Source organism: Mastigoproctus giganteus, chromosome 8 (assembly GCF_048544385.1).
Source record: "Mastigoproctus giganteus isolate SK-2022 chromosome 8, ASM4854438v1, whole genome shotgun sequence".
NCBI lineage: Eukaryota > Metazoa > Arthropoda > Arachnida > Uropygi > Thelyphonidae > Mastigoproctus > Mastigoproctus giganteus.
The window spans coordinates 85908582-85930565 of NC_143582.1; the positions used below are offsets into that span (position 1 = coordinate 85908582).

General features: G+C 34.1%; 1 protein-coding gene across 1 annotated transcript in view; it reads right to left on the reverse strand.

Annotated features, from left to right (window-relative positions):
* LOC150081696 (zinc finger MIZ domain-containing protein 1-like) overlaps positions 1 to 21984 on the reverse strand; it is an 811610-nt gene that overhangs the window by 185960 nt on the left and 603666 nt on the right. Inside the window, exon 10 of the mRNA XM_090378811.1 lies at positions 21440 to 21706. Within this exon, the coding sequence (XP_090234937.1) occupies positions 21440 to 21706 (267 nt within the window). The remainder of the gene's footprint in view (positions 1 to 21439; positions 21707 to 21984) is intronic.

The window sequence follows — 21984 nt, forward strand, 5'->3', positions numbered from 1 at the left end:
TTGACCGATTTTTCTAAAGTATTTTTTTTCATATCACTTTTTAAAAAAATTCTTTAATGGATTTCTTTATCTCCATATAGTGCCTTCAGTAGTACTGAATAAACAAAAAAAGAATAAGAACCATTCATAAACTGAACCACATATGCTTCTAATTTCAGAGCAAACTCAGGGTGCAAATGATAGTGTTAAACACTATCATTTGCTTTAGACCAATAGTGTTCTAACACTGAACATAATCACCTACTGGGTTAAAATCACACTGGAGTCTGGAAGAATTCCTAAAGGCCTCTTCAGTCAGGACTGTAGTCAGCCAACCTCAAGAAGAGGCGCAGCAGCCATCACCTGAGTTATTCTGGGTTTTTCATCCTGCAACACATGCAAAATGGCACATGTACATGAATTCCAATGAGGTAATACAATGGTGCATAGGTCCTAAAATGCTTAAGCACCACAAAAGTAACAACAACAACAACAATCATCATTTACAGATTAAAAGTTATTCCTTGTGGAAAAAAGTGCCATGGGCAAAATGCCATAATAGTCTGAGATCTGTACCAGACCTTTTTTTTTTATTTATTTATTTATTTATTTTTAATTGCTCATGCACATCATGAATGGCCTGCAGATTAGAAGGATCCCTACATCTAGTTTAATATCAGCATAACAGGTATTACAAAACCATACAAATGGATGAACTGACATCTGTATCAAAAAGAAAAAGAGGAACATCTTAGCCAAGGTAAAGTAATTGTATTCAACATTATTGAAGATTTTGATAAAGAACCATTAAATGATAAATTGAATATACCAATCAAGCATGCAAGCAACTAAGCATTCCAGTGTAATAACACTATTTCAGAATGACTGATTAAAAGAGATTCAAAGTCAACAGAAGGTAAATACTAAGTTTCTTATCACCCGAAAAACAAAAAAAAAGAAGAAAAAAACTTATACTTGGACCAATTGGATCACAATATCATGAGGCAAACAGTCTAGGATTTTATATTTATTGTAAAAAAAGTACCAACCATACTTAAACTAATCCAAGCATTAAAAGAGAAAATTGATTTTAATTGGCAAAGAGATATTTCAAGAAAATTTCTTCACAAGGTGGGATTTTGCTGAGAAAAATCTCAAAACATAAGAAAAGTTATAATGCAAAGATATGACAACAGACATAAGAGAGCAGCGAAGTATTTAAGGGAAATGAAATGAACAGGAAATAAAACGACATTGATGAAACCTGGATTGACAGTAATTTGAAAATCAAAAAATGTTGGCAAGTTTAAGCTAATTCAGAAGTCATTGAACCAGAAAATGCATCTAGAAAACTGTTTTATGAGCAGGAGGGAGCTGGAAACAGTTTATTTCTTAATTCCAATTTTATCTATAAAGCAAATGCTACTACAGGAGATTACCAAATGAACATTTATTTTTCAATGCATTTGCTAATGTACACAGAGCTTTACATTTCTGGTGCACTAGCAATTAGTAAAAATTCATGATTTAACAAAATAAGACAACCCGTCAATATGGAATTTACTACAAAGATTCCTAAAATATTCCAAGCAAGCATTGAAATTCTGAAATGTATCAGAGCTCCTGTTCCAAATTTACAGTAACATTTTTTGGGAAAACTGTAGAGAGAATACTATGAAATTGGAATCGAACTTGAATCATCCCAAGGACCAACAAAATATATATTGAAATCTGGTAGTAATCTGCATTTTTCTGCAAATGTGCAATCATAACTGGATCTAAAATTTTCCCAAGAATCAACAGAACATAGGTTGAAAATTTGGCCCTCAATTTGCCTTTTGTTCTGGAGTAATATGTAAAACATACTTTCATTTATATGAAAGCATTTCTGTGGTCAGGAGAAAATCGATCTTAAATATTTCCAGAGACCTATGAAATATGTTGAAAATGTGATATCACCTGAACTTTCTTTTTATTAAGTAAAGTTTAAACATCCAAAAATATATTTCTGTTATAAGTTAGGTAATGTAAGCAGTACATTTATTTCATGCACATTGTTTTTTTTCTGATTTCATTAAAATTTTTTCTTTCTTTTTCCGCAATTAACTGAAGTGAAAAGTAAACACAGGGTGTTTCAAAAATGATGGTCAATAATTTGAAGGTGAAAAGTACAAACTAAAATAAGCAAAAAAGTCCCAGTGAACATCGGGATGCAAATGACTGTTTGAGATAATGCACATTTTCTGTTAAGATACTGACTAAGGGAGCACGCTGGGAGGGTAGTCTGTATTGCTGAGACCTTGTACACGCTGGATATGGGAGGGTACAGTAATTGGCGATGTAAAATTCGCCACATACTGCTATGACTCAGTACACACTCTTGCAGAGCAACCCTCCTTGTCAAAATTCCTGGATTTTGTTCTATTCTTTCTAACACCCTTTCCTTAACGTCAGGTGTTATGCTTCTGGGCCTACCTGCTTGTACTCCATGTGCGAAGCTCCCATGTTTTCTAAGGTATTGATGTACCCTGATGAATGCGTACCTGTTGGGCTGCCTTCGGCGGGGAAATGCTTCTTGGTATAAACATGCAGCCTCAAGTGCACTGCTGTTGGCTTTACCATACATGAAGTGCATGTCCGCATACTCTTTGTAGCTGTAACCTCTTTCCATATTGACTATCCTTTGACAAGTTCTAGTATGCCTGCTACGTCTCAGAGCATTGAGAGAGGGGAAAGGGAGAGAATGAGCATAACCTAACCGAAACAAACAAGTCAGTGGTGGATCCCAACTAGAAATGTGCAATGTCTCGAAAACGATTCACTTAAGGACCCATGTTTACTAGGCTTTTTTGCATATTGTAGTCTGTACAGTTCACCTTTAAATTATTGACCATCACTTTTGAAACACCCTGTATAGTTATCTTATTTCATTACTAAGATTATAACTTTATAGAACATAATGAAACTGTATAATTTTACATTCTTGAAACTCAGCCATTCAGTTTAAATATAAATGCATAACATTTATTACTCTTCTTCCATAACTCTTCACGAGCAACATCATGTTCAGGAGTCTTAAAAAACACAAAAAGTGTACACAGAAAGTCTAAAGCTAACAATATTCCACAGTGCAGGATTACCCTATAAGCAAACTAAGCATGTACTTACAGCACCAGAAAAAATATATGGCCGTTTCAATCTTCATGTAAAATTATTTTGATTTGGAATGATGGCAACACTGGTATTTTCCCACCTTTTTAGCTGTTTTGCAGTGTATGTATAAATCAGGCTCCTATTATATGCTATTGTATGGTTTGTTTATGATCATTTATGTTGTTTTATTGATATGAAAACTTTATTGAATTAGCTACAAGTTAAACATAATTAAAATAATACTTGTAACTTATGACCTTTGAAGCATCCTTATACTAATTATTTTTTTTAATGTTTTTCAATAAACAGTTGTCTGTTGTTTACACTCAGAGGAAAACAGATTGATGTGGCAACATTGGTTATGTGAGGCCAGCAACAACCAACAATATATTTTTTATTTATTTGCTGTAAAATAATGGAATTTTACTATAATAAATATATATATATATATATATATATATATATGCATACACTGAAATGATAGAATTCATGAAATACCTGGTCCCTGGACAACGCGATGCAGTCACCCCCTCTCGCTGGCGGATGAACCCACCACTTGGCGAACCCATTTCTTTCACATAGACGGTAATTCGATGTCAGTATGGATAACTGTCGTGAGTTAACCGACTTTGAAAGAGGGATGATAGTGGGTGCCTGATGCATGGGTCACTATTGCGGAGGTGGTACAGAAATTGCACTATCCCTGTTCACAGTATCGAGTGTATTTTTCCTACAAACCTTTATCCCTTGCATTTTCTAGAGATTCCACTGTGTGTGTGTGTGTGTGTGTGTGTGTGTGTGTGTGTGTGTGTGTGTGTGTGTGTGTGTGTGTGTGTGTGTGTGTACAATGGAATCTCGTTAATACAAAGTTCAAGGGACCTAAATTTTCACCTTTTTGTAATAACAAGGTCCCCCAAAAGTGTCAAAATTTTACTTTTTTTTTTTTTTTTTTGGTACATACTGTATACCTAAGAATAATAATAAATAATAAAATAAAATAATAAAAATAAAATAAAAACAAAAGCCTTATCTAACAATACAGTAATAGGAATAACATTTTTTTTGAATATTTTATTTTATTGGTAAGATAAACTAAAAGAAAAGCAATATTAACAAAAATGAAAAAAATTGTACAGTATATATTTTGTTATTTAAAAATAACTAAATGCACAAGGCATACCTCTTAACCTCTTAAGAAAATACCAGGGTACCTGCCCACCCATCGATGATAGGCCAATAGCTTTGAAAAGGTGCCATCTGGGTGGTGTTACTCACTGAGAATAAGTAACAATAGTCTTCTCTATTAGTGAAGCATTGCTTGTTCGAGGTAGTGCAATACCATGGCAACTCATTATGAAGGAAGAGCACAATATGAGATACAGAGAAAATAATGCCTCCCACACTAACTACCATCGTAGTTTCTTATGAGTTATCTATGGTGTATCTACACCTATGTTATATAGATATTTTGTTATACAGTCAGTCCTCGTATAACACGTGTTTACACTACACGAATTCGATCATACACGATTTATAAATACAGGAATGATATCTTATATAACATGAACCGAATTCACTTATGCACGATTCGCCTTTGCGTTTACAAGAAATGGCAGTAGAACGCAGAATCACCCCAACTCAATGCAACACGATAGGAATGAAGAGAAGACTCTGAAAATGTATTTATGTTTTTTATATCAGTGAAGGGGAAATGCATTTCACCATAATAACGTAAAAACCAACACAATTCCAGCTATCGGTATAATCGCAAATGCAATTAGATCGAGTTTACTACCACTTTATAACAGATTCCACTAGCAGAAATACAACTGGAAATGGTTTTTATTGTTTTATGGTAGTAACCCCTAGAAATGTGCTTTAGTAAAATGTGAGGTGTTAATTGTGTATCTCTGCCTTTACGGTGTTGTTTATTCAGTTGCTACACGCGCGCAGGTTTGTTTATGTGTATCAAACGTGCCTCCTCGTTTTGTAATTGTGCTTTATTCCCTAAAAATGAGTAAAATACTTAAAAGGTGTGAAAAGGAAGCATCCCGGTGAAGACACTGCAGATTCAGAGAGAAAAAAAAAAGCAATATCGATAAACAGAGGCGGACTGGGTCAAAAATTCTTACCCGGGAAAATTTATAGTGGCCTCATACTATGAGTTATGGCCAAAATCACACCGGCCTCTGGCCCACCGGGGTTTCCCCGGTAAGCATATGGCCAGTCCGCCTCTGTTGATAGAGAAAAAATATGAAATTCTGAAACGCTTTGAGCGAAATGAAAGACCATGTGATATTGCACGTGCTACAGAACTAAATGAGGCAACGCCGAGAAATACAAAGAATGCAGAGAAAATAAAAAACTTTCATAGCAGGAACAACTCAAAGTGTAATTAAAATCTATTAGATTAAGACACAAAGAACTGGAAGAGATGGAATGGCTGTCATCTGTTTGGATAGAAAATCAAACAAAAAACAAGTTTGCTTACGATAGAAGCAAAATCATTAGCAATATTTTATTACGATTATTTATTGTGTTTGGTAATGTTTTGGTTACAAATGTGTTCAATCTTGGGTGGTCGGCACCTAACCCTATTTTTCCAATAGGGCCTGTTGTTTATATTGCACGACGGTTTCTAGGAACACAACTATCACGCTATAAGAGGACTGACTGTATTTTAGTATCACAGTAAAAAGAATTACAATCTTAATATAAAAGGAGAAATACAAACCATTAACTTTTTAATAAATTAATCTAATTTAAAGAAAGAATCCAATGTTGTTTGCACAGTTTTTGTCCTATATGCATTTTTAACTACAGCACAGACGTTATCAAATGCAATAGTTGTTTCTTTATCAACATTACTGCAGGCCAACACATTATTATGTTCAATGTATTTTGGGCATCTTTGTTAGATGGCAGTGTGTGTGCTTCTTTACTTTCACTGGTAACAAAAACATCATCGTTTTGTTTGGTACCCAGCAGCTCTTCTGGTGTTGGCATTGCAGTGGTAGCAACTTCATCATCCACCTTCCCAAGCTCTTCAAATTCGCCAACAAAATCAATATGCTCCTTCAGATTCCTCTATTCCTCACTGTTGCTATCACATTCATCTGCTGGACCATGTTTTTCAATGATGTTTTTGCCAAAGCCACTCTTTCTGAAGCAGTTGATTATTACACTTGATGTAATACTTTCCCAAGCAAGATTACAGATAGCACCCAATTCCAATTTGGTTGCAAATTGTTCCCTCCTTCTATGTTGCGGATCAAGTACCTTATCAGGCAGGCTCTATATGCTCTCTTGAGGTTATAAATAATGCCTTGATCCAGCGGTTGCATTAAACTGGTGGTATTGGGGGGTAAAAACAACAGCTGTATATTTGTCAACATAAGTGTCTCGGCAGATTGTGCTGTACAATGGTCTAGAATCAACAAAATGTTCCTTTTTTCTGAAGCCATTCTTCAATCTAATTTTGACAACTCGTATTTTTCAAGGATGGACCGTACAGAATACAACAAGTCTGTAGCCTTTTCTTTGTCGACTAATCCAGACTCGCCGCAAACATTTTGTGAAACCAAGTTATTTCTGTCTTTAAATCTTTGGAGCCAACCACTGCTGCATTTGAAGTAGCTAATCCCATGTTGCTGAACTAGATAATTTGCCTTTTCTTGAAAAACCAAACCTGATATTGGCAAATCAGATGCACGCATTTGTTGGTACCACTCGAAAGTTTTGTTTCAAGCTCCTCGTGTTTTGCACCACGAATGAATTTGTTTCCTGTTTTTCATCGATGTTCCAGTGCCACGCACTTCAAGTCTTTTTCGGTTTTTCAGTATTGTAGATAAAGTAGGTAAAGGGATGTTGTATTCCTTTGCAATGTCCATTTTGCTTCTTTCCATCCTATCAGCCTCTTGTATAATTTTTCGTTTAATTTCCAGGCTTAATTCTGTTCATCTACATTTTGTCGCCATAACGCTTCTAGATAAGATTTAATATAAAAAAATTTTAAATTAATTTAAAGACAAGTTCCAAAAAAGACATCAGCTCAAATAAAATGGCACAAAAAATATATTGCTGTATACAATCGCAAAAGACTATTTGAACTGGGGTAGCAATTGCAACTGACCTTATTCCTGCGGAGAGCAAGGGAGTGCATGTAAACAACTTAGAAAAACTTTATTCTTTTGTTAATTTAACAACTCATCCTTCAGAATGATGTTTTTCAGAGTGCACTTGACGTTGTAGCTACCATAAACTGCTTTTGTTTACACAAAACTGTATAAACAAGTCAGTGCCATCCTTTGGGAGGTAGGGAGCCAGGTGGCTGGGGGCAATAATCGGATCACACTGCCAAGATTTGTATTAAACATACAAAATGACAATATTTATTTCTCACAGGGTGAAAGGACTTTGTAATACATATTAACTGAATTTTGTAATAAAGGAATATATTTACATAGAAAAGCCTATCCTTTTGCAGGGGAATGATATGTGCTTCATATAAACGAGTACTTTGTATAAACCGAGTTTGTACTAACGTGATTTTACCGTATATGAAAAAAAAACAGGGGAAAGAAGAGAATATAAATTAAAATATATAGGCTCAGTATGCACTACCTAAGATAGCTTATTCTATGACATACTCTATTTCTTAAATCTTAATTTATATCGTCATAGATTTTATGAATACTCACTTGGTTATTTATTATCTGCATGTTTCTATTTGCATTAACTTAATTTTAACTAACTGGCTATTTACAGGCGTTTTACCACTTCCATCACACAGGGTCACCACATGCACATTAACTCTCACTAGAGGGATTTGCATTTCTTTCATGATGACTACTCTTGTTATTACATCACATCTTGGATACAGTAGATATGCCTTATGCCTTACATTTATTGTTATTTTAATTAATAAATTACGTTCTCTGTTGGATCAATAATGTTCAAAATGTGCTTGCATTATTACTTTATATTATCTTTCTTTTGATTCTAAATTTTTAACTACCTTTTATGGTTTAGATTCAAATTACTTAATCTCTAAATTGATTACTATTATTATTTTATGTATTGATCATTACAGAAACAGAACTCATTCTCTTCTTTCCCCTTTGTTTGTACACATATATATATATATTATTCTTTAGTAATATGATAATTTATGTTGTATTTTACTTTTAATATACTTTTATAGTGGTTTTCCTTAAATTATTTCTAGATTTTTCTGTTGTCCCGGTAGCTGTTTTAGCAATGCCCGGGTACGAACAGAGTACATATTATTATTTTATCTTTCTATTGTGGTTTATTGTGTTTATTTTCTTAATTACGGGTGTTTTCTACTCATATGTATTATGGTTAATACATTACTGGTCTTTAAGCTAGCCTAAACTCGGTTATCTTAAATGCCCAGGGCCTATTCATTTATTATTTTTCAACTTGTTACGTATTGCTAAAGAAATTGTCATATTAATTATAGATGAAAAACTGTAGCAATACTACTTTATGACAAAATGATAAAATATTAAACATTTTTATACATTTATTGTATTACATCTTTATACATATTTGTATTACATCACATGGTCGTCAATCCCCTACTTCATCGGGGGCTTTGAGCGGATTGACGGTCCATTCGATGTAATGCATTACTTACTTACCCGTTTCTGTTTGTATCTATCACAGCTTTGCTATTTTGTCCGATACTGAATTCTAAGTTTCTTTTAAATTCCCATTTTTGTCCCTTTCCCATTGCTATTAGTTAAATAGGTATTATTTTTTATAAATTTATTATGAACCGAATTAATATCCCATAATTTCTACAGCAACTGTGATAGAATACACAAAGCCCAACGGGTGAGTTTTTTAAAAAATTACAATAACTTTACTTACTTGATGTGTATAAGTGGAGGTCGTAGTGTCGAATCAGGAAAGTTTCCCATCCTACTCGATGTGTTTCGGTGGAGGTCGTCGAGTCGAAAAAGGAATGTTTCGCACCCTTAACTTGTTTTATAGATGGCTATTTTTATGGCTTTGTCGCTTTAGCGTTTCCCTGTGTTCCGATGGTGTTTTGGCGGAAGTCCCCGAACTTCAGGCCAAGGTCTATTATGGTGGTTTTGTGGCAGGTTAAATGAATTTATTTAGTTGTGTATTTACAATATTTTTACATTTATTTTATGTCTCACCTCGGACAGTGCCGGTACCGCTTTTCCAAGGCGTAACAGCACTTGTTATTTGCATTATATATGTATATAGTTTTGCCTCTGGACAAACAAGTGCTGTTACGCCTTGGAAAAGCGGTACCGGCACTGTCCGAGGTGAGACATAAAATAAATGTAAAAATATTGTAAATACACAACTAAATAAATTCATTTAACCTGCCACAAAACCACCATAATAGACCTTGGCCTGAAGTTCGGGGACTTCCGCCAAAACACCATCGGAACACAGGGAAACGCTAAAGCGACAAAGCCATAAAAATAGCCATCTATAAAACAAGTTAAGGGTGCGAAACATTCCTTTTTCGACTCGACGACCTCCACCGAAACACATCGAGTAGGATGGGAAACTTTCCTGATTCGACACTACGACCTCCACTTATACACATCAAGTAAGTAAAGTTATTGTAATTTTTTAAAAAACTCACCCGTTGGGCTTTGTGTATTCTATCACAGTTGCTGTAGAAATTATGGGATATTAATTCGGTTCATAATAAATTTATAAAAAATAATACCTATTTAACTAATAGCAATGGGAAAGGGACAAAAATGGGAATTTAAAAGAAACTTAGAATTCAGTATCGGACAAAATAGCAAAGCTGTGATAGATACAAACAGAAACGGGTAAGTAAGTAATGCATTACATCGAATGGACCGTCAATCCGCTCAAAGCCCCCGATGAAGTAGGGGATTGACGACCATGTGATGTAATACAAATATGTATAAAGATGTAATACAATAAATGTATAAAAATGTTTAATATTTTATCATTTTGTCATAAAGTAGTATTGCTACAGTTTTTCATCTATAATTAATATGACAATTTCTTTAGCAATACGTAACAAGTTGAAAAATAATAAATGAATAGGCCCTGGGCATTTAAGATAACCGAGTTTAGGCTAGCTTAAAGACCAGTAATGTATTAACCATAATACATATGAGTAGAAAACACCCGTAATTAAGAAAATAAACACAATAAACCACAATAGAAAGATAAAATAATATATATATATATATATATATATATATATATATATATGTGTATATATGTACAAAAAAAGGGGAATATATAAAAAAAGGGGAATATAAAAAATAAATAAATATATATATATATATATATATATTTTTTTTATTTTTTTATTTTTATTTTTTCTACTAACCTTACATTATCCCTTGCGTTTTCTATAAATCTATCTTGGTATTGTCTTCTTGAAATGTCTTCAATATTAATTGCTATATACATATTATATATATATATAAACAAAATGTAAACATGAAATAATTAATAACGTTCATTTTCTAGTTCATAAATTTGTGCCTGTGCACATGCTTCTGAAAGTATATAGTGCATATAAATATGAAATAAACAGATTACTATAAGTTACTTATATTTTTGAGTTCCCTTAAAATTTCATAAGCTGCTAAGCACACATTCAAAATTATCTACGTGCACATTTCTGCTATCCCCTCCTGGACACTCTATATTTGTCATCTTCCCCATCCATTGTCCACTGTTTAACACCATTATTCTCTTATGTGTCATTGGTTCTCTTATTGCTCATCATGACGCTACCTATTTTACACATTACACATATAAAAATAAAAAACTTAAAATCACAATTGTCCAGCAGCATCAGCCTAGTCTAGCCGGAATGACGTGAATACAAACTAGAAGAAACAACTAACAGAATAGATCTCAGAAAATTTACATTTGACTACTGGAATAAACTGTGTCCCTGAGTAACTGAAGTTGGAGGTCTAGTGAAATTTAAGGTACAGCTTTCTGGAGGTGAGAAAACTGCAATAAGATGGATACAGGTTGTATAGACAAAGTTTTTTTTTTTCTTTCTTTCCTTACTAATACTCATTCATTTGGTTATAAGTGAGCAAGTGCTGTTACCATTTGGCAAGGAGTTATGTCAAGAAGTCAGCAAAAATTATTAACAAGCTTAGGTATAAACCTAAATAAGTCTTACATATCGATGAAATGGGACTGGGACATAATATGTCCAACGCTGCTTTCATCGTGAAGCCTTCTAGGTCAAAAATCATCTAAGAATCAGACAACTTCTGGTAGGCAATACTGTTTTTTTGGATTTTAAGTGGAAACCACTTTGAGAACCCAAGAGCTTTGAAAAAAAACTTTCTTTAGTTTGAAAATAAAACAAGAAAGATTGAGTCTTGTTCCAAGAGTGGTTCTTCTGTCATTTACATCAGAAAGAGCGGCTTTGCACAGAAGGCACTGCAGATCATCAAAAATGCTCTGAGTCATCCAGACAAACTCAATGAGATGAACTAGTCATAGGATGGTGGAAATGGAATGAAGTCATTCATCTTCTTTCTCACAATTCAAAATAAAATAACACATATTAACAATATAATCAAACACATATAATCAAAAAACAACAAGAATCAATCATAGAGACCCATGGACCAGATTATAATTGTTAAATATATAAAGTGATACTACACATGATTACATTCATTCAATGCTTAGAGACAACCGATATAGAAAAGCCCAGTTTAAGTGAATTTTGAAAAACTTCATCACAGAATGCAAAATACATTCAAATTGTGTCAATGCTATGTGAAGAAAGATGGCCTAAATGTGTCATCCATTTCTCTGGATTTCAAGAGGAGACACTTGAAAAAATGCAAGAAAGGATTGTTGAAATAGGTAAGGAGTTAAAACTGGAACTAGTACCCTGTATGTTGAAGAAACATTCATGGCACACTCTCTGGGTCTGGTTTGAGTGAATAAAGTTATTTGATGAAGAGATGGATAAGCTGAAGCTGAGAAATTTTACACCAATAGATTTCTTAACACATTGTCTAGTAACTGAAGAACTTTTGGATGAGTACCCAAATACAGAAAGAGAGATCTTTCTTGTTACTATAAAGATTTGCCTCCACTGATGAGAGGATGAAGGCTAGAATGTTATCAACTCTAGATTATATTTGCAACTCCAAGAATGTACAGACCTCAAAGTTCTGAATTTCAAATTCCAGGTATGTATATCAAGAGATAAATTGATATTTAAATCATAAAATTATTATTAAACTACTTTTTGCAGGTATTTATTTATCTAAATGGGGCTTAGAGGGGAACAGGCACTCTGTGTGTCATCAGACACTGTTTAAAACACTGATGGATCCAATATCTTTCTACTTCAGAAGATTTAGGAGAAGTCCGGTTGGCATGCCTCCCTAAAATCCACTCATGCACACCTTCTCAATGGTAAGCCCTGTTAAGTCACTTAGGTGGCAACAAAAGTGCAGAGAGGTTCTCTTCAAGACAACTGGTCAGTTTGAAGAGGAAAAGACCAAACCCTACAGCACATGACAGCACGACGAAACAAATGGCCCTCACTCCACAGCGGCATTCACTCCTCCTCTTACGGTAGTGAGAGATCAGAGTGGAAGCAGAGGGTGCTAAGTATCTCTGGGTACAACCAGGCTGCCATGAACAGAAACTGAACTTGGCCTGTTACAACGTAAGATCGCTCATCAGTGAAGATAGGATATTAGAGCTGGAAAAGGAATTAGAAAATGTGAACTGGAATATCATTGGTTTGGCTAAAAAAATAAGAAGAAATGAATCACTTAAAAGTTTATCAAGTGGAAATCTGCTGTACACCAATGGAAACAGCGAAAGGAGCAAAGGTGGAGTTCGCTTTCTGGTCCATAAAGATAGAAAAAACAACACTTTGGAATTCAAAAGTATATCACCAAGGGTGTCAAGAATAATACTCAAGATTTCTAAGAGGTACAAGCTAAAGGTTATAATGATTTATGCACCAACATCGAGCCATGATAATGAAGAGGTTGAAGAAATGTACACCGAAATTGAGTCTTCTAGATGAGCAGAAAACCCACTACACTATCATTATGCGGGACTTCAATGCTAAGGTTGGAAAGAGAAAAAACAGCATAGAAAGGGACACTATAGAAAATTTTGGAATTGGTGAAAGAAATAAAAGAGGTGAACAACTTGTGGAATTTGCATAATCTCGAGGAATGTCAGTAATGAACACTTTTTTCAAGAAAAGGATGAACACAAAGTGGATGTGGAAGAGCCCAAATGGATTAACAACTAATGAAATAGATTTCATCCTCACTAACAGAAGATATATCGTGAATGATGTGACCGTTCTGAGCAAGGTAAATGTTCAGAACGGTTACAAAAGAACAAATTCGAGCTTCTGCAGATTGTTCAAGACGAGGAATACTACAACCTTCTGAAAGTGATAAAGCCCAAGAAACCTATCGGTGAAAAGAACTCCAAAGAAGAAAAAATTAGTCAAGAAACTCTTGTCATGATGAATTGAATATGACAAATGAACACCAAGATAAACACTGACAAGGATAAAGTTCAGTATGCTGAGCTATGCAAAGCCATTAGAAAGAGATTCATAGAGGACATAAGATTTAACACAAGAAAACTAAAGGGAAAACAAAGGACTTCAATCAGCAGCCATGAGCAGTAATACAGAAAGACAAAAATTATATTGAAACTGAAGAATAGCAATGGTGTACTTATAAACAGCTGAGAAGGCATGATTCAAATAGCAGAAGACTACTTTAACATTCCCTCACTCCTTGTATAATTCTCTATAGTAGAGAATTATATAGTAGAGAGAAATATGATTCTCTCTACTATAGAGAATTATACAAGGAGCGAGGGAATGATGCCAGCAGTTGGGAAGATGGATCGCAAATTAGTAACATATGACAAACCCGATATCCATCCTGATAAGGTAGAACATTGCGTTGAAGAAAATGAAGAATCAGAAAGCCCCAGGGGAAGATGAAGTCACTATAGAGTTTTAAAATTGGGAGGAAGAGACAGGGCACAAAAACTGGCAAGGCTTTTCACAAAATGCAATAGAAAAGCTGTGATGCCTAAGGAGTGGAATAATGCGATCATAGTTTTGCTGCATAAGAAAGGAGATAAATCAGAAATTGAATATTACAGACCAAGTAGCTTGTTATCCCACATCTACCAGTTGTTCACAAGAGTCATTACTAACAGATTAGAAAGAATACTTGATGAGAATCAACTGAAAAGAGCAAGCTGGCTTTAGGACAGGATTCTCAACAATGAATCACCTTTATGTAATATCATAGCTAATGGAGAAAGCAAATGAATATTAAACATCATTAAGCCTGGCATTTGTGGATTATGAAAAGGCATTTGACTCCATACAGCATAAGACAATGTTTCGGGCACTGGAAAGACAAGGCATAGATACCCCATATATTATGATTTTGAAGAAAATATATCAGAGTGCTACCTCCTTTATTAGACTAGACAAAGACAGTAGCAAATTTAAAATTGAGAAAGGAGTTCAACAAGGAGACACAATATCTCCGAAGTTGTTTACTGCTGACCTTGAGGAAGCTTTCAGAAGATTGGACTGGTCGCAGAAAGAAGTCAGTGTGAATAGAGAGTACCTAAACCATTTGTAATTTGCAGATGACATTGTGGTCATGAGCCATGATCCCAAAGAATTAGAGGAAAATATTAATCAGTTTTGCCGAGTTAGTAAGGATTGCTGACTAAAGATGAACATGACTAAAACAAAAGTAATGATAAACAAGTATGCCACAGAAAGGGATATAATCATTGAAGGAGAAGTAATTGAAAAGGTGGAGTCATATACTTATCTGGGACAAGTCATTAGCTGTAATAATGATAAATGGATGGAAGTAAAGAGAAGAATAAATTTTGGATGGATAGCATTCAGGAAATATATACTCACATACTGGGGAGCAATATCCCAATTTGTCTGAAACGCAAAATAATGAACCAATGTATACTCCCCACCATGACTTATGGTGGTGAAACTTGGGCACTCACCAAAAGAATGGAAGAGAAGCAGAGAACTACACAGTGAAGAATGGAATGAGTTATATTGGGAATCAAACTGTTAGGTAAGAAGAGAAACACATGGATTAGGCAGCAAACTCAAGTAAAGGACATTCTTATCAAAACTAAAGAACTAAAATGGTCTTGGGCAGGATACATAGCTAGAAGACATGATGACAGATGGACTAAGAAAAACACAGAATGGTACACAATAGGAGCTAGAAGAAAACCTGGAAGACACAGACGGAGATGGACAGATGAAATTCACGAGTTTGTGGGTAGTAAATGAATGGCCATTGCACAAAACAGAGGAAACTGTAAAGGCCTTCATCCTGCAGTGGATTGAAAATGGTTGATGATGATTTATCTAAATAAAAACGAATTTAGTGCTCAAGTTTAGGACATCGTAACCTCGGGTGCTTTACCTCCCCATCCAAATAAATATATATGTGCTAATGTGTGCAAATACCACTAAATAAAAAAAAAAAAAAAAAAAAAAGCACACTAAACCACGACTACTAAACAAAACAAGTTAGTTAACATATTCAGTGGGTTACATTTCAGGCATATTAGCAACTAGTAATAATTCATGATTTATAACAAAAAAAAAAAAAAAAAAAATTAGCACGAACCATGAATATTTTGTTTCTGCACATATGCCATATTATCCATTCATTTCTCCAATCAGCACCTGCAAACAAACATAATATCCAGTGCTTTGGCTACAAAACATTGTATGGATATTGGTATGTATGAAAAAAAAAAGACTGTTATAATTTGACTGGCCAAATTTTAAATGAAAGATTGGAAGGTTCATCAAATTACACTAAAAGAGTGAAATATGAAATTTCACAAAAATTCATCCAAAAGAGTGGAGTTATTACATGTAGATCCCAAAGAAATAACAATTGCCAGATTTCTTCTGGTCTGATTTTAACAAAATTTGCAATGGCTTGATAAATCTTTCTAAAAAGAACAACAAAAAACAATTTATGAAAGTCCATCTATTTGGAGGCTGGTGGACTGAGATGGATTAAGCAGATGGACATGGTAAAGACAATAGGCATGTAATGCATATATGGCAATGTGCTTGAAAATCTGCAAAGTGGGCATGCTGCAAAAACTATAAAATTTCAGTTCAAACACTTGTCTAGTAAAAGAGTGTATATTTCAGAATGCTGTGAAAAGCTGGATGCACTACACTTAGATGTAGTCAGAACTGGCCCCAGGTCTATCAGCGCCTTGTGCGAGATTTTTTGGTGTGTCCTCCCCAACTTCCTATTATGTTAGTGCATTATATTTTTATTATTAACTGAAAAAAAAAAAAAAAAAAAAAAACTTTTTTATTTTAAAAAAAAAAAAAAATGTATGAGAGCCTCAGAAGGATAGAATCAAATATATTATTTAGGAAATAAATAAATCAACCACATTTTGAAAAATAACAATGTTATTTATTAAAATATAAATTGTATCGATAAATAAATCATAGTAAAATTATTTAATATAAGCCCCAACATATTCTTTATAATTCTGTATTTTTCACCCCCTAAATTTTAGCACCCTGTGCAGCCGCACCGCTCAATTGTCCCTGAAGCCAGCTCTGGAAGTAGTTCATCAACTAATAGGTTAATAAACCAAATTTATTGTGTCAGAAATTCTTGTTTATCAGACTGAATATTTATAAATTAAGAGATTACTGTGCTTATGTTACCTTTTAACCCTTTCAAATAATGACAGATTCGTGGAACAGTTTTTGCATAACTTCACAATTTTCTAGAATTCTGAAGTTACACAAAAATGAAAAAAAACTTAGCACATCATATCATCAGAAGTTTCAATCCACTGCAGGTCACTTCAGCAACTTTCCAATTTCTTCTATTTTGGTGCAATTGTCATCCATTTAATACCCATGAACTCGTGAATTTCATCTGTCCATCTCTGTTATTGTCTGCCATGTTTTCTTTTAGCTCCTCTTGGGTATCATTCTGTTATTTTCTTAGTACATCTGTCATCATGTCTTTGAGCTGTGTCCTGCCAAAGTCCATTTCAGCTGTTTCGTTTTGATAAGAATGTCCTTTATTTGTGTTTGCTGCCTAATCCATGTGTTTCTCTTCTTATATAACATCCAATTCCTAATATAATTCGTTTCATTCTTTGATGTGTAGTTTTCAGCTTCTTTTCCATTCTTTTGGAGAGGCCCAAGTTTCACTTCAATTAGTCCTGGAGGGAAGTATATATTGGTTCATTATTTTACGTTTCTGATAAATGGGGATATTGATCCTCAGTATCTGACTATATTTCCCGAATGCTATCCATCCAAAATATATCCTTCTCTTGACGTCCAGCCATTTATCATTATTACAGATAATGACTTGTCCCAGATAAGTATATGAATCGAACTTTTCAATTACTGCTCCTTCAATCATTATATCCGTTTTCTGTGGCACACTTATTCATCATTACTTTTGTTTTAGCCATATTTATCTTTATTCCAAAATCCTTACTAACTCTGCATAACTGATTAAGATTTTCCTCTAATTCTTTGGGATCATGACTTATGATCACAATGTCATCTGCAAATTGTAAATGGTTTAGGTACTCTCCATTCACATTGACTTCTTTCTGTGACCAGTCTAAAGACCAGTCTTTCTTCTGATAGCTTCCTCAAGGGTAGCAGTAAACAACTTCGGAGATATTGTGTCTCCTTGTCAAATGCCTTTCTCAATTTTCAATTTGCTATTGTCTTTGTCTAGCCCAGTGATTTTCAACCTTTTTTCAATAATGGCACACCTAAGTAATTTATTTTATTTTGTGGCAACTCTACTCAATTTTCTTCCTGTTAGATAACTTTCTCTCTCTCTCTATATATATATAATATTAAAAAAAATGTTATGTTATATGACAGTTATTACAATAATATACCTATAAACAAAATTACAATTCATAATGCAAATTATATATATACTGTATATATATAATAATTTTATTCTTTGTATAGAGATACTAAATAAACATCAATTATAGATCAGCACAAAATTGAAAAGATACTGTACACCTTTTTATAATAAAATAAATATATAAATTTTAAAAAAGTAAGTTTAAGTATCTTAAACCCAAATTACGTGGCACCCCTGGAATATTGTTGCAGGACCCTAAGGTGCCATGGCACGCCGGTTGAAAACCACTGGTCTAGTCTAATAAAGGAGGGAGCATACTCACATATTTTCTCCAAAATTGTAATGTATTGGATATCTGTGCCTTGTCTTTCCAGTGCCCGAAACATTACCTTATGCTTTATGGAGTCAAATGCCTTTTCATAATCTACAAATGCCAGGCTTAATGGTGTTTTATATTTATTTGCTTTCTTCCATTAGCTGTGATATTACTTGAAGGTGATCCATTGTTGAGAATCAAGTTTTAAAGCCAGCTTGCTCTTTTGGTTGATTTTCATTAAGTATTCTTTCTAATCTGTTAGTAATGACCCTTGGGAACAACTTGTAGATGTGGGACAACAAGCTAATTGGTCTACAATTTCGAATTTTTGATTTATCTCCTTTCTTATGCAGCAAAATTATGATTGCATTATTCCACTCCTTAGGCGTTACACCTTTTCTAATGCATTTTACGAAGAGTCTTGCCAGTTTCTGGGTTATGTCTCTTTCTGCCAATTTTAACAACTGTACAGTAAGTTAATCTTCACCCGGGACTTTCTGATTCTTAATTTTCTTCAAAGCATGTTCTACCTCATCAGGAACGATATCAGATATGTTATATGTGTTGCGAATTTGTGATCCATCTTCCCCACTGTTGGCATCATTCCCTTGTTCTTTATATAATTCTTTATAGTCGTCTTCTGCTATTTATAAGTACACCATTGCTATTTTTCAGTTTCAGTACCATTTGTATTTCTGTATTACTGCTCATGGCTGCTGATTTAAGTCGTTTGTTTTCCATTAATGATTGTTCTACTTTTCTTGTGTTAAATCTTCTTATGTCCTCTCTGAGTCTCTTTCTAATGGCTTTGCATAACTCAGTATACTCAATTTTCTCCTTGTCAGTGTTTATCTTGCTCTTCATTTGTTGTCTTCGGTTCTTCATGCTTCTTGACTAATTTTTTCTTCTTACCTATAGGTTTCTCAGGCTTTATCACTTTCAGAAAGTTGTTGTATTCCTCATCGATATCTTGGTCCTGAAAAGACTGCAGAAGCTCAAACATGTTCTTATGTTCCAGTACATACTGCTTTTTCTCCTCTTCTTCTGTTATCTCAAAGACCTTCGTGTTATTTACTAGAGTCATTTTTTATTTTATTTTCTTACATCTATATCAAGTGTGCACCTTACCATTCTGTGATCACTTCCAACATTTACCTTGTTCAAGACAGTACTATCATTCACAATATATCTTTGTTAGAGAGGATAAAGTCAATTTCATAAGTTGTTAATCTGTATGGGCTCTTCCATGTCCACTTTCTGTTCACTCTTTTTCCTGAAAAAAAAAAAGTGTTCATTACTGACTTCCTGGAGATTCTGCAAATTCCACAAGTTGTTCACCTCTTTCATTCCTTTCACCAATTCCAAAATTTCCTATAGTTTCCCTTTCTGTGCTGTTTTGTCTCTTTCCAACCTTAGCATTGCAGTCCCCCATAATAATGGTGTAGTGGGTTTTCTGCTCATCGAGAAGACTCTCAATTTCAGCGTACATTTCTTCAACCTCTTCATCATCATGGCTCGATGTTTGTGCTTAAATTAAAAACCTTTAGTGTTTACGTCTTAGAAATCCTGAGAAGCAGTCTTGACACTCTTGGTGATGTACTTTTGAATTCCAAAATGTCGTTTTTTTATATCTTTATGGGTCAGAAAGCCAAATCCACCTGTGCTCTTTTCACTGTTTTCTATTGGCGTACAACAGATTTCCACTTGATAAATTTATAAGCGATTAATTTCTTCTTCTTGTTCCAAACCAATGATATTCCAATTCATATTTTCTAATTTCTTTTCCAGCTCTAATATGCTATCTTCCCCGATGAGCAATCTTACGTTGAAACAGGCCAAGTTCAGTTTCTGTGCATGGCAGCCTGATCATACCCAGAGATACTTAGTATCTATATGCTTTTAAATATTAAAATGTTCTTCTTTTGACAAGATTTCCCAATACTAATGTGAAATGTTGTCAAAGAATTTCTTCAATTTTGCCTTTTGTAAACCAAACTTGGAAAAACTTAGGTTAAAAGGTGCAATGTACTCCTCATTTCAAAGTTTTTATTATTTTGTAATCTATTATAAATTGCATTTCCAAAAGTGACTTTCAAAATATAAACCTACATACATCATACATAATCCCTAGAGTTCACACATGAAAGCCAGATATCTAAATATGTACTAATGAAAGTTATTAGATGTGCTTGGGAGCAACTTGCAAAATGTTGCTCCCATTAATGTGCCCAAACACAAAACCTTACATCTGTGCATGAATTTATGAGAGAATTAGAAGCAGTGTTTATAACAGAAACGTGAAAATACGAACATGTGTCAGAAAAATTCCAGTATGATAAGACTATCAGTTCATCATTAACCAACTTTTAATTTCAACATATGCAGTGTGGATACTCCACCTCATTCAAGGTTTTTACCTCATTTAGGTCAATCCCATTACTGTTATCAGTTTCAAAACTATCTACAATAACGTTTACATATGAGAGGTTCTTTCAACCCTCATACATAGGAGTAATTAATAAAGCCAATACTAATTACTAAAGCTCCAGTTATAACACAACCCACTTTTGCCACTTTTTCTTCTGGTCTAATGATCAATCCTGTGAAGTAGTGGGGGAGACATTATAATGCTCTTTGAGGCCCGTCCCTTCAAAAGCACTTTAACAGGAGTTTATCCTACAGGAAGGCAAATACCTGCTGTGAAAGCTTCAGATTGCATGTGAAAGAAGGGAGAATAGCCAAACAAATTTTGAAGCTCTATGTTAACAATGCCTTATATTCATATTATATATATATATTTCATTAAAATAAACAGCTGACTAAAATATAAAAGTGAAATAAAAGTTTTACCCAATTTCCACATCTCACAATATGCAAATCAGGCAGAACATTGTTTCATTAATGAATTTTCTCCAACTAAATATCAATTATGTATATTCAGCTTGATGCTCATTGAGCTCAACTTCTTATGTGATTAAGAAAATAGACAAAAATTGTATACCTGGATATTCTGTTGTTGATACTGGTTGGCATAATGAGGTTCATACTGGGTTTGCTGGGGTGCCCCATTTATGTGTGGCTGTTGATAATACTGTGCTTGCTGGCTGCCATAAGGTGGCATTTGTGGCCTCATTGTTGGACGCATCTGCTGTTGAGGAGGATAACCAGCAGGCATTGGCTGTTGTTGCATGGAAGGAGCATACTGCTGTTGCTGTTTAGGAAACTGAGCAGGTTGTCCACCAGAATACTGTGGACAGCATACACAACCCTAAGCAAAACAAAATAAAAAATCTAATTAAAAGTCCAATTTATATTTTCACCTCCCATTTTATGTTACATAAGTTTTATATACATTTCACTTTTCTTAGGCCTACATTAAAGGCTACCCTTCTATGTGGTTTTGTTTATTTGTTTGCAGGAATAACATGTATTTAGATGGGTTGTACAGTATTTGCACTGAGACAACTAAGACCACTTTTCAACTAATCAATTAAGTCCATCCAATTATAACTGCATTGCACTTAATTCTACTCTTTCCAAAGTAAG